The sequence below is a fragment of the Lampetra fluviatilis genome, chromosome 67 (assembly GCF_964198595.1).
Source record: "Lampetra fluviatilis chromosome 67, kcLamFluv1.1, whole genome shotgun sequence".
Taxonomy (NCBI): domain Eukaryota; kingdom Metazoa; phylum Chordata; class Hyperoartia; order Petromyzontiformes; family Petromyzontidae; genus Lampetra; species Lampetra fluviatilis.
The window spans coordinates 3,840,960-3,855,056 of NC_136341.1; the positions used below are offsets into that span (position 1 = coordinate 3,840,960).

The 14,097-nt window shown below is 44.5% G+C and overlaps 1 protein-coding gene across 1 annotated transcript in view; it reads left to right on the forward strand.

The window, feature by feature from the left end:
- The first annotated feature begins 8,731 nt into the window (after positions 1 to 8,731).
- Positions 8,732 to 14,097, forward strand: part of LOC144952371 (uncharacterized) — a 217,961-nt gene continuing 212,595 nt past the window's right edge. The window contains exon 1 of the mRNA XM_078882761.1: positions 8,732 to 8,782. Within this exon, the coding sequence (XP_078738887.1) occupies positions 8,758 to 8,782 (25 nt within the window). The 5' untranslated portion in view covers positions 8,732 to 8,757. The remainder of the gene's footprint in view (positions 8,783 to 14,097) is intronic.

Sequence of the window (14,097 nt, forward strand, 5' to 3'; positions counted from 1 at the left end):
TTGGGGAAACGAAACGTCATGTCTCTGATCGTGTCCGCGAGCACAAGTCAGATTTGAAACACGGCAAAATTGAGTCTTCCGCCATTGCCGATCATTGCTACAACGCGGTGTGCTCTCATGAGATTGTTTTCTCCGAGACCAAGGTGCTCTGCAAACCCTCTGGCTACCATCAAAGGTTTGTACACGGAGCCATTCAGATATACAAACACAGACGTCATTTCAACCGTGATGATGGGTACAAATTTAGTAATCATTGGAAAGATGTTATCAACCATGCAAAAAATATTTAACTACACATTTTTGGACCATCTTATCTGACAGGCACTATTTTACTTTAACGAGTGTTAACATCCCCAGTGTTTAACAGTACTCTCTCTTTATTGTCAGCCAACACTGGTATCAACAACATGGGCATTTTCGTTCTCTGCTATCATGTGCACCAACAGGTGCTTGTGCACAGGCATGGCCACGTCCACGTGCACCTCGTGATCTCTGTTAGCCCCGCCCTCACCTCCCGATACGTTCCATTCATTGGCTACCACATTCTGATAAGCTCCCCCCCCTCCTCTCCTCCCCCCTTAGCTTGTATTTAAGAACTTGCATCTTGGAATCCCTGCCTCACTTGATACAGAAAATCTGGCTGTGACGGTCCCACCTGATGACGGAGACTTGTGTTGCCTCCGAAACGTCGTGATTTTATTATTTTATTTTTATTTTTTTATTAATTTTCATTTCATTTTTTACCTACGTGACTTTACCGAAATAACTAAGAGTATATATATAGTGTAGTGTCTAGCAGTGTATAGTGTAGTGTATAGTGTAGTGTATAGTAGTGTATAGTAGTGTATAGTGTAATGTATAGTAGAGGAAAGTGCAGTGTATAGTGTAGTGTATAGTAGTGTATAGTGTAGTGTATAGTGTAGTGTATAGTAGTGTATAGTAGAGGAAAGTGCAGTGTATAGTGTAGTGTGTAGTGTAGTGTATAGTAGTGTATAGTGTCTAACAGTGTATAGTGTAGTGTATAGTAGTGTTGTGTGCAGTGTAGTGTGTAGTGTATAATGTAGTGTGTAGTGTATAGTGTAGTGTATAATGTAGTGTATAGTAGTGTATAGTGTAGTGTATAGTAGGTATAGTAGTGTATAGTAGTGTAGTGTATAGTGTAGTGTATAGTAGTGTATAATGTAGTGTATAGTAGTGTATAGTGTATAGTAGTGTATAGTGTAGTGTATAGTGTAGTGTATAATAGTGTAGTGTGTAGTGTATAGTGTAGTGTATAGTGTAGTGTGTAGTGTATAGTGTAGTGTATAGTGTAGTGTATAGTGTGTAGTGTATAGTGTAGCGTATAGTGTGTAGTGTATAGTGTAGCGTGTAGTGTATAGTATAGTGTAGTGTGTCGTGTAGTGTACAGTGTCGTGTATAGTGTAGTGTATAGTAGTGTAGTGTATAGTGTAGTGTATAGTAGTGTATAGTGTAGTAGTGTATAGTGTAGTGTGTAGTGTATAGTGCAGTGTATAGTGTAGTGTATAGTAGTGTAGTGTATAGTGTAGTGTATAGTGTAGTGTATAGTGTAGAGTATAGTGTAGTGTATAGTAGTGTATAGTGTAGTGTATAGTGTAGTGTATAGTAGTGTAGTGTATAGTGTAGTATACTAGTACAGCACTAGTGTATAGTGTAGTGTATAGTGTAGTGTATAGTATAGTGTATAGTGTAGTGTATAGTGTATAGTAGTTTATAGTGTAGTGTATAGTAGTGTAGTGTATAGTGTATGGTAGTGTGTAGTCTATAGTGTAGTGTATAGTGTATGGTAGTGTGTAGTGTAGTGTATAGTGTATTGTAGTGTATAATGTAGTGTAGTGTGTAGTGTATAGTGTATTGTATAGTGTATATAGCATCTGAAAGTGCGAGGACGCCCGGGGCTCGGGTGTGGTTGCGACTCACGTTGGAAGATGCCACCAGCCAATATCACCAGCCAATATCACCAGCCAATATCACCAGCCAATATCACCAGCCAATATCACCAGCCAATATCACCAGCCAATATCACCAGACACAATATCACCAGCCAATATCACCAGCCAATATCACCAGCCAATATCACCAGCCAATATCACCAGACACAATATCACCAGACACAATATCACCAGCCAATATCTCGATATAAAATCTCTCCGTGAGATTTACACGCAGCTAAGAGCCCCGAGAAAAAAAGAATCGGCGTCAAACGGTGAACGTGGCAAGCCCGAGATAAATTCGCCCGGACAACTTGAGTCATTCAAAACCCGATATTATGTTGTCATTTTAAACAACAATCACAACAACAGCAGCAGTATTATGACATATTTATGCCCTGCGAAACCGAGAAGCTGTAAACGAAAAGATGCCTTTAGTTTACAGTTTATCGCGAGGGTTTGGTAGGCAAACGACGAACCGACTGGTTTGCTCGTAGCGGTGGTGGATGGGAGGGGTGCGCGCACATTCCACAGTAGTATGGCGGGGGCGCGTACGCCCACGTGCCGTCACGGTGGGGGTGAGTCAAGGGGGATGTGTTGGCAGGGGGAGCGGTGGCGCAGCGGTTAGCGCACTGCGCTAGAACAAATCCCGGCATAGAGCCCACGAGTTGGATTCACGTTCAAAGTGCCACCACCACCAGCACGGCCAGTCACGTGGCAAGCGGTGCTTCCCCCCCTAGGTCAACTCAGCCTCAAATGAGTAGCTGGTATAGCGGTGGTGTAGTAAACATCGCCACTGGGGAGACAAAGGCGGCCGGGTGTGGTGCTGGCCACCCACCCCCTCGTGTGCCACAGTGCCGGTAGCCTTCATAGGTGCTGCTCGCTAACAGCACTTGCCCCTACAGTCTGTTAGAGGCTACACGGGGCACCTTTGTCTGTGTCTACCTTCATAGGTGCTGCTGCTACTCGCTACTAACAGCACTTGCCCCTGCAGTCTGTAGAGGCTACACGGGGCACCTTTGTCTGTCTACCTTCGCAGGTGCTGCTGCTACTCGCTACTACTAACAGCACTTGCCCCTGCAGTCTGTAGAGGCTACACGGGGCACCTTTGTCTTTGGCGGATTTGCGTAAGCTGCCTGATGAAATGGGTAATCATCAATGCCCAGTTGGTGTCAGGAACCATACTTCCCCTTTTGTTGCACACTCTCGTGGGGGCCCCCCAAAATTGGGGGGCCCCCACCCGGACCCACCCCCCACCCCCCACCCCCCACCCCCTCCTCCAGCGTTGCCCCACACTCCGAACGGCGTTCGAGTTCAATCCGAAAATCTAAGAAGCTCTTTGTCGACAGGTGTCCAGCTAAAGGGGGTAGGGGGTGAGAGGGGGGGGGCGCGATGGGGTTAGAAAGCCACAACAACAACAACAAACACAACAGGAAGCCACAACAACAACAACAATAAACACAAACACACAACAGGAGTGGAAAGCTCTAAGCAAGTGAACAATTCGCTTTGAAACAAGTAAACCCGTAAAAACAAAGTTTTTCCCTAACAGGTCCCTGCGGGGTGGGCTGGTAGGAACGAATAACCAAAGAATAAAACATAATGTAATGTTACACTTGTTTAGCCAGGAAAGCCTCACTGAGTCTAAAGGTTTTTGTAGGGTCCTGCCAAGTGTTTGCAGTAGGGGGCGATCTTGCTACACGGACGGACGGACGGACGATATAATCTATTGTAGGCTGGTTCACTTCGTTCCTATCAGTATAAATCCTTTATATGCGTGGCATCGGGGCGGCTAGAGTCCTCTCGTCCTCTGGCTATGGGTCAGATGATTGTCTGGCAGCATTAAACAATTGGTAATTAAATCTTTTAAAAAATTTCTCTAAACAGTGTAAAATTTTGGAAATTGTTTTTTCACGAAAATGCATTGTCACGCACAACGAGTCTGTGTGCAAAATGTCAGCTCGATTGGATCACGGGAAGTGGGTTAAAAAACGACCGAAAGATTTGCACGGTCGTAAGCAAGTAAGCGAACTTAATATAAAGGATTTAAAAAAAGACACGAATCTGAGTCTGTGTCTCACGAACCTCTTCAGGGTCTTTCCCGACAAGTTAGAAAGCTGAGATTCGCTACACGGGGTGGCTTCTAAGACACAAGCCACAGGGGAGATCAATCTTCTATCTATTTTTCGATTTAAAGCTTTCGTGACTGCAGGGATTCATCTTCTTGGTTCTTTCGGTAAAGTCAAGTAGAAGGGAAATAATAGAATAATAATAAAAAATTAAACATGATAAAATAATTATCACGACGTTTCGGCCACAACGCAAGCATTATGTTTATTTTTTATGTTTTGTTATTTTATTATTTCCCTTCTACGTGACTTTACCGAAAGAACCAAGAAGATCTTCTATCTATCTACATAAATAAAGATCTTAGTCTGTCTCACGAACCTCTCCACGGTCCTTCCCGACAAGTTAGAAGGCTGAGATTCGCTACACGGGGTGGCTTCTAGAACACAAGCCACATGGGAGATAAATATTCTATCTATCTATCTACATAAATACAGATCTTAGTCTGTCTCACGAACCCATCCAGGGTCCTTCCCGACAAGTTAGAAAGCTGAGATTCGCCACACGGGGTGGCTTCTAGAACACAAGCCACATGGGAGATAAATATTCTATCTATCTATCTACATAAATACAGATCTTAGTCCGTCTCACGAACCTCTCCACGGTCCTTCCCGACAAGTTAGAAGGCTGAGATTCGCTACACGGGGTGGCTTCTAGAACACAAGCCACATGGGAGATCCATCTTCGATCTATCTATCTATCTACATAAATACAGATCTTAGTCCGTCTCACGAACCTCTCCACGGTCCTTCCCGACAAGTTAGAAGGCTGAGATTCGCTACACGTGGTGGCTTCTAGAACACAAGCCACATGGGAGATCCATCTTCGATCTATCTATCTACATAAATACAGATCTTAGTCTGTCTCACGAACCCATCCAGGGTCCTTCCCGACAAGTTAGAAAGCTGAGATTCGCTACACGGGGTGGCTTCTAGAACACAAGCCACATGGGAGATAAATATTCTATCTATCTATCTACATAAATACAGATCTTAGTCCGTCTCACGAACCTCTCCACGGTCCTTCCCGACAAGTTAGAAGGCTGAGATTCGCTACACGGGGTGGCTTCTAGAACACAAGCCACATGGGAGATCCATCTTCGATCTATCTATCTATCTACATAAATACAGATCTTAGTCCGTCTCACGAACCTATCCACGGTCCTTCCCGACAAGTTAGAAAGCTGAGATTCGCTACACGGGGTGGCTTCTAGAACACAAGCCCACAGGGGAGATAAATATTCTATCTATCTATCTACATAAATACAGATCTTAGTCTGTCTCACGATCCCATCCAGGGTCCTTCCCGACAAGTTAGAAAGCTGAGATTCGCTACACGGGGTGGCTTCTAGAACACAAGCCACAGGGGAGATCAATCTTCGATCTTCTATCCGTCTATAATCAGGGGTGGCGAACATTCTTTCTGCCAAGGGCCATTTGGATATTTGTAACATCATTCGCGGGCCATACAAAATGATCAACTTAAAAATCAGCCCCTTGTTATATTTGGTCAAACAGTTAATTAACTCGCCCCTAATGCGATGGCTGGAACTGCTTCCCTCTGGCGAGGCGTGTGATGATGTGAGCTGGTGTTGATGATGATGTTGCTGCTGCTACTCGCAACTGCTTTTCCAGGTTCGCTTCTAGATCTATTGATTTTCGAGTCCCGCCTGCGGTTGCCTTGGCAGAGCCCTGATCGATACAAAACACATTCCTCCTGCGGAGGGAGCTGGTAGGAACGTCGGGTTGCTCGGTCAATGGCCTGCAGGGTCAACGGCGGCGTGGTGTATTCCGCAAATTTGCCCGACTGTGAGGGCGGGCACAAGCCGGCGTGAGTAGGTTAAACGTTGAGTTTTATAAGGGCACCACGGGGTGAGCAGCCCCTCCCCACCCAGCCCCTCCCCACCCACCCCCCACCCAGCCCCTCCCCACCCAGCCCCAACCCTCCCCACCCAGCCCCTCTCTCCCTACCCAGCCCCATCCCCCACCCAACCCCACCCTCACCTCCCCACCCAGCCCCTCCCCACCCTCACCCCACCCTCCCCTCCTTCCCCTCCCCACCCAGCCCCACCCTCCCCACCCCACACCCAGCCCCACCCAGCCCCACCCTCCCCTCCCCACCCAGCCCTACCCCACCCTCCCCACCCAGCCCCTCCCTGCACGACGGACACAATAATCCCCTGTGGGCTGGTGTAACCAGGAGGTTCCTACCACTATAAAGATGTTAGTCTGTCTCACGAACCTATCCAGGGTCCTTCCCGACAAGTTAGGAAGCTGAGATTCGCTACACGGGGTGGTGGGCTTCTAGGACACAAACCACAGGGGCGATTTGAACAGCCGAGATTTTTGTTTCATTTTAAAGCCCCAAATCTCAATTGTGAGTGCCCCATGAACACGTGTGTGTCGTGTGTGTGTTTGATGTGTGTCGTGTGTGTGTCGTGTGTTGTGGTGTGTGTTATGGTGTGTTGTGTGTGTGTGGTGTGTTGTGGTGTGGGTGGTGTATCAGCTACAGTCATTTCAGTCAGTCGACCCGTGGCACCTGCTGGGTCTGCCCCGTGACCTCCTGCCAGCGGGCGTTCGACACTTCACGTGATAGCCTCAAGGTGCACATGGCCTGGCACAAGCGTCGTGGTGACGTCACCGCCACTTAGTGGCGAATGGCGGTTGTTGTGGTGTGATTGTGTGTGCGTGGTGTCATTCAGAAAGCGTTCACAATAAAACATTTCGGGTTGTTTTCGTTTGATAGAGCGCCTTAGAGGGCAAATGACAAAATGAAAGCCAGAGTTATATCTGTCATTGTTTTCTTTGTGGCCGAGGTTTTAGCAAATTGTTGTTTTCATTTACATAGCACAGCAATTATTTTTTATAGCAAAATATTGGGGGGGGGGGGGGGCGGCATTTTGAGCATATTTGAGAGAGCACGTGACCGGGACAGGGTCGCGAGGGGGCCCAAAGGGGTGGGGGGGAGGGGCTTGAGGGACACGTGATGAGTGGCCGAGAACCTTCTGGTAAGATCCAGAAGGGGGCGTGGCCGAAGGGAGACGGGCAACATCTTCTGGAAGATGCCACCAAAACGCAAATCTGTCTTCCGGTAGCGGCAGACTTCTCTCGCCGTCGCTTGGAGGCTGAGGCCGGTGTGACGTCGTCTTCCTCTTCCGGATGAAGCTCGATCTTGGAAGATGGTCACAGAAACGGACGGTAGAGTCTTCCGGAAGATGGGGCAGGCTACCTTCAATGCAACTTCCGGAAGACGCCACCGCTTCAACGCCGCAGTCGGTGGTGGAGACATCTTCCTCTTCCGGAAGACATCTTCCGGAAGATGGAGCGACGTCCCCATCCCCAATAGACCAAGGCGAGTAGACATCTTCCTCTTCCGGTAGACATCTTCCTCTTCCGGAAGATGGAGCGACGTCCCCATCCCCAATAGACCAAGGCGAGTAGACATCTTCTTCTTCCGGTAGACATCTTCCTCTTCCGGTAGACATCTTCCTCTTCCGGTAGACATCTTCCTCTTCCGGTAGACATCTTCCTCTTCCGGTAGACATCTTCCTCTTCCGGTAGACATCTTCCTCTTTCGGAAGATGGAGCGACGTCCCCGTCCCCAATAGACCAAGGCGAGTAGACATCTTCCTCTTCCGGTAGACATCTTCCGCTTCCGGTAGACATCTTCCTCTTCCGGAAGATGGAGCGACGTCCCCGTCCCCAATAGACGAAGGCGATTAGACATCTTCCTCTTCCGGAAGATGGAGCGACGTCCCCGCACCCAATAGACAAAGGCGAGTAGACATCTTCCTCTTCCGGTAGACATCTTCCGGAAGATGGAGCGACGTCCCCATCCCCAATAGACCAAGGCGAGTAGACATCTTCCTCTTCCGGTAGACATCTTCCTCTTCCGGTAGACATCTTCCTCTTCCGGTAGACATCTTCCTCTTCCGGAAGATGGAGCGACGTCCCCGTCCCCAATAGACCAAGGCGAGTAGACATCTTCCTCTTCCGGTAGACATCTTCCGCTTCCGGTAGACATCTTCCTCTTCCGGAAGATGGAGCGACGTCCCCGTCCCCAATACACCAAGGCGAGTAGACATCTTCCTCTTCCGGAAGATGGAGCGACGTCCCCGCACCCAATAGACAAAGGCGAGTAGACATCTTCCTCTTCCGGTAGACATCTTCCGCTTCCGGTAGACATCTTCCTCTTTCGGAAGATGGAGCGACGTCCCCGTCCCCAATAGACCAAGGCGAGTAGACATCTTCCTCTTCCGGTAGACATCTTCCTCTTCCGGTAGACATCTTCCGCTTCCGGTAGACATCTTCCTCTTTCGGAAGATGGAGCGACGTCCCCGTCCCCAATAGACCAAGGCGAGTAGACATCTTCCTCTTCCGGTAGACATCTTCCTCTTCCGGAAGATGGAGCGACGTCCCCGCACCCAATAGACAAAGGCGAGTAGACATCTTCCTCTTCCGGTAGACATCTTCCGGAAGATGGAGCGACGTCCCCGTCCCCAATAGACCAAGGCGAGTAGACATCTTCCTCTTCCGGTAGACATCTTCCTCTTCCGGAAGATGGAGCGACGTCCCCGCACCCAATAGACCAAGGCGAGTGGACATCTTCCTCTTCCGGAAGAAATCTTCCGCCACGGGAAGACGCTGCCAAAAAAACGCGGGCCGTTTGTAAACACTGCAAGATGGTGGACAAGAAACGCGAGTCTGGTACGAGGGGAGACTGGACGTCTGTTGTGTAGAGGAGTCTATTGTTCGTTGTGTAGAGGAGTCTATTGTTCATTGTGTAGAGGAGTCTATTGTTCATTGTGTAGATGAGTCTATTGTTCATTGTGTAGAGGAGTCTATTGTTCATTGTGTAGAGGAGTCTATTGTTCGTTGTGTAGAGGAGTCTATTGTTCGTTGTGTAGAGGAGTCTATTGTTCGTTGTGTAGAGGAGTCTATTGTTCGTTGTGTAGAGGAGTCTATTGTTCGTTGTGTAGAGGAGTCTATTGTTCATTGTGTAGAGGAGGCTATTGTTCATTGTGTAGAGGAGTCTATTGTTCATTGTGTAGATGAGTCTATTGTTCGTTGTGTAGAGGAGTCTATTGTTCGTTGTGTAGAGGAGTCTATTGTTCATTGTGTAGAGGAGTCTATTGTTCGTTGTGTAGAGGAGTCTATTGTTCGTTGTGTAGAGGAGTCTATTGTTCGTTGTGTAGAGGAGTCTATTGTTCATTGTGTAGAGGAGTCTATTGTTCATTGTGTAGATGAGTCTATTGTTCATTGTGTAGAGGAGGCTATTGTTCATTGTGTAGAGGAGTCTATTGTTCGTTGTGTAGAGGAGTCTATTGTTCGTTGTGTAGAGGAGTCTATTGTTCATTGTGTAGATGAGTCTATTGTTCATTGTGTAGAGGAGGCTATTGTTCATTGTGTAGAGGAGTCTATTGTTCATTGTGTAGAGAAGTCTATTGTTCATTGTGTAGAGGAGTCTATTGTTCATTGTGTAGAGGAGTCTATTGTTCATTGTGTAGAGGAGTCTATTGTTCATTGTGTAGAGGAGTCTATTGTTCATTGTGTAGATGAGTCTATTGTTCATTGTGTAGAGGAGTCTATTGTTCGTTGTGTAGATGAGTCTATTGTTCATTGTGTAGAGGAGGCTATTGTTCATTGTGTAGAGGAGTCTATTGTTCATTGTGTAGAGAAGTCTATTGTTCATTGTGTAGATGAGTCTATTGTTCATTGTGTAGAGGAGTCTATTGTTCGTTGTGTAGATGAGTCTATTGTTCATTGTGTAGAGGAGGCTATTGTTCATTGTGTAGAGGAGTCTATTGTTCATTGTGTAGATGAGTCTATTGTTCATTGTGTAGAGGAGTCTATTGTTCGTTGTGTAGATGAGTCTATTGTTCATTGTGTAGAGGAGTCTATTGTGTGTAGGAGTCTATTGTTCATTGTGTAGATGAGTCTATTGTTCATTGTGTAGAGAAGTCTATTGTTCATTGTGTAGAGGAGTCTATTGTTCATTGTGTAGAGGGGTCTATTGTGTAGAGGAGTCTATTGTGTGTAGGAGTCTATTGTTCATTGTGTAGAGAAGTCTATTCATTGTGTAGAGAAGTCTATTGTTCATTGTGTAGAGGAGTCTATTGTTCATTGTGTAGAGAAGTCTATTGTTCATTGTGTAGAGGAGTCTATTGTGTAGAGGAGTCTATTGTTCATTGTGTTGATGAGTCTATTGTTCATTGTGTAGAGGAGTCTATTGTTCATTGTGTAGAGAAGTCTATTGTTCATTGTGTAGAGGAGTCTATTGTTCATTGTGTAGAGAAGTCTATTGTTCATTGTGTAGAGGAGTCTATTGTGTAGAGGAGTCTATTGTTCATTGTGTTGATGAGTCTATTGTTCATTGTGTAGAGGAGTCTATTGTTCATTGTGTAGATGAGTCTATTGTTCATTGTGTAGATGAGTCTATTGTTCATTGTGTAGAGGAGGCTATTGTGTAGATGAGGCTATTGTTCATTGTGTAGAGGAGGCTATTGTTCATTGTGTAGAGGAGTCTATTGTGTAGAGAAGTCTATTGTTCATTGTGTAGAGAAGTCTATTGTTCATTGTATAGAGGAGTCTATTGTGTAGATGAGTCTATTGTTCATTGTGTAGAGGAGGCTATTGTTCATTGTGTAGAGGAGTCTATTGTGTAGAGAAGTCTATTGTTCATTGTGTAGAGAAGTCTATTGTTCATTGTATAGAGGAGTCTATTGTGTAGATGAGTCTATTGTTCATTGTGTAGAGGAGGCTATTGTTCATTGTGTAGAGGAGTCTATTGTGTAGAGAAGTCTATTGTTCATTGTGTAGAGAAGTCTATTGTTCATTGTGTGGAGGAGTCTATTGTGTAGAGGAGTCTATTGTTCATTGTGTAGAGGAGTCTATTGTTCATTGTGTAGAGGAGGCTATTGTTCATTGTGTAGATGAGTCTATTGTTCATTGTGTAGAGAAGTCTATTGTTCATTGTGTAGAGGAGTCTATTGTTCATTGTGTAGAGGAGTATATTGTTCATTGTGTAGAGGAGTCTATTGTTCATTGTGTAGAGGAGGCTATTGTTCATTGTGTAGATGAGTCTATTGTTCATTGTGTAGAGAAGTCTATTGTTCATTGTGTAGAGGAGTATATTGTTCATTGTGTAGAGGAGTCTATTGTTCATTGTGTAGAGGAGTATATTGTTCATTGTGTAGATGAGTCTATTGTTCATTGTGTAGAGAAGTCTATTGTTCATTGTGTAGAGGAGTATATTGTTCATTGTGTAGAGGAGGCTATTGTTCATTGTGTAGAGGAGTATATTGTTCATTGTGTAGATGAGTCTATTGTTCATTGTGTAGAGGGGTCTATTGTTCATTGTGTAGATGAGTCTATTGTTCGTTGTGTAGAGGAGGCTATTGTTCATTGTGTAGATGAGTCTATTGTTCATTGTGTAGATGAGTCTATTGTTCATTGTGTAGATGAGTCTATTGTTCGTTGTGTAGATGAGTCTATTGTTCGTTGTGTAGAGGAGTCTATTGTTCATTGTGTAGAGGAGTATATTGTTCATTGTGTAGAGGAGTCTATTGTTCGTTGTGTAGAGGAGTCTATTGTTCATTGTGTAGATAAGTCTATTGTTCATTGTGTAGAGGGGTCTATTGTTCATTGTGTAGATGAGTCTATTGTTCGTTGTGTAGAGGAGTCTATTGTTCGTTGTGTAGAGGAGTATATTGTTCATTGTGTAGAGGAGTCTATTGTTCGTTGTGTAGAGGAGTCTATTGTTCATTGTGTAGAGGAGTCTATTGTTCGTTGTGTAGAGGAGTCTATTGTTCATTGTGTAGAGGAGGCTATTGTTCATTGTGTAGAGGAGTCTATTGTTCATTGTGTAGAGGAGTATATTGTTCATTGTGTAGAGGAGTCTATTGTTCATTGTGTAGAGGAGTATATTGTTCATTGTGTAGAGGAGGCTATTGTTCGTTGTGTAGAGGAGTCTATTGTTCGTTGTGTAGAGGAGTATATTGTTCATTGTGTAGAGGAGGCTATTGTTCATTGTGTAGAGGAGTCTATTGTTCATTGTGTAGAGAAGTCTATTGTTCATTGTGTAGAGGAGTCTATTGTTCGTTGTGTAGAGGAGTCTATTGTTCATTGTGTAGAGGAGTCTATTGTTCATTGTGTAGAGGAGTCTATTGTTCATTGTGTAGAGGAGGCTATTGTTCGTTGTGTAGAGGAGTCTATTGTTCATTGTGTAGAGAAGTCTATTGTTCATTGTGTAGAGGAGTCTATTGTTCATTGTGTAGAGGAGTATATTGTTCATTGTGTAGAGGAGTCTATTGTTCGTTGTGTAGAGGAGTATATTGTTCATTGTGTAGAGGAGGCTATTGTTCGTTGTGTAGAGGAGTCTATTGTTCATTGTGTAGAGGAGGCTATTGTTCGTTGTGTAGAGGAGTCTATTGTTCATTGTGTAGAGGAGGCTATTGTTCATTGTGTAGAGGAGTCTATTGTTCATTGTGTAGAGGAGGCTATTGTTCGTTGTGTAGAGGAGTCTATTGTTCATTGTGTAGAGGAGTCTATTGTTCGTTGTGTAGATGAGTCTATTGTTCATTGTGTAGAGGAGGCTATTGTTCGTTGTGTAGAGGAGTCTATTGTTCATTGTGTAGAGGAGGCTATTGTTCGTTGTGTAGAGGAGTCTATTGTTCATTGTGTAGAGGAGGCTATTGTTCGTTGTGTAGATGAGTCTATTGTTCATTGTGTAGAGGAGGCTATTGTTCATTGTGTAGAGGAGGCTATTGTTCATTGTGTAGAGGAGTCTATTGTTCATTGTGTAGAGGAGGCTATTGTTCGTTGTGTAGAGGAGTATATTGTTCATTGTGTAGAGGAGGCTATTGTTCGTTGTGTAGATGAGTCTATTGTTCATTGTGTAGAGGAGTCTATTGTTCATTGTGTAGAGGAGGCTATTGTTCATTGTGTAGAGGAGTCTATTGTTCATTGTGTAGAGGAGGCTATTGTTCGTTGTGTAGATGAGTCTATTGTTCATTGTGTAGAGGAGGCTATTGTTCGTTGTGTAGAGGAGTCTATTGTTCATTGTGTAGAGGAGGCTATTGTTCGTTGTGTAGATGAGTCTATTGTTCATTGTGTAGAGGAGTCTATTGTTCATTGTGTAGAGGAGTATATTGTTCATTGTGTAGAGGAGGCTATTGTTCATTGTGTAGAGGAGGCTATTGTTCATTGTGTAGAGAAGTATATTGTTCATTGTGTAGAGGAGTATATTGTTCATTGTGTAGAGAAGTATATTGTTCATTGTGTAGAGGAGGCTATTGTTCATTGTGTAGAGGGGTCTATTGTTCATTGTGTAGAGAAGTATATTGTTCATTGTGTAGAGGAGTATATTGTTCATTGTGTAGAGGAGTATATTGTTCATTGTGTAGAGGAGGCTATTGTTCATTGTGTAGAGGGGTCTATTGTTCATTGTGTAGAGGAGTATATTGTTCATTGTGTAGAGGAGGCTATTGTTCATTGTGTAGAGGAGGCTATTGTTCATTGTGTAGAGGAGGCTATTGTTCATTGTGTAGAGGAGTATATTGTTCATTGTGTAGAGGAGTCTATTGTTCATTGTGTAGAGGAGTCTATTGTTCGTTGTGTAGAGAAGTATATTGTTCGTTGTGTAGAGGAGGCTATTGTTCATTGTGTAGAGGAGTCTATTGTTCATTGTGTAGAGAAGTATATTGTTCGTTGTGTAGAGGAGGCTATTGTTCATTGTGTAGAGGAGTATATTGTTCATTGTGTAGAGGAGTCTATTGTTCGTTGTGTAGAGGAGGCTATTGTTCATTGTGTAGAGGAGTCTATTGTTCATTGTGTAGAGGAGGCTATTGTTCATTGTGTAGAGGAGTATATTGTTCATTGTGTAGAGGAGGCTATTGTTCATTGTGTAGAGGAGGCTATTGTTCATTGTGTAGAGGAGGCTATTGTTCATTGTGTAGAGGAGGCTATTGTTCATTGTGTAGAGGGGTCTATTGTTCATTGTGTAGAGGAGTCTATTGTTCATT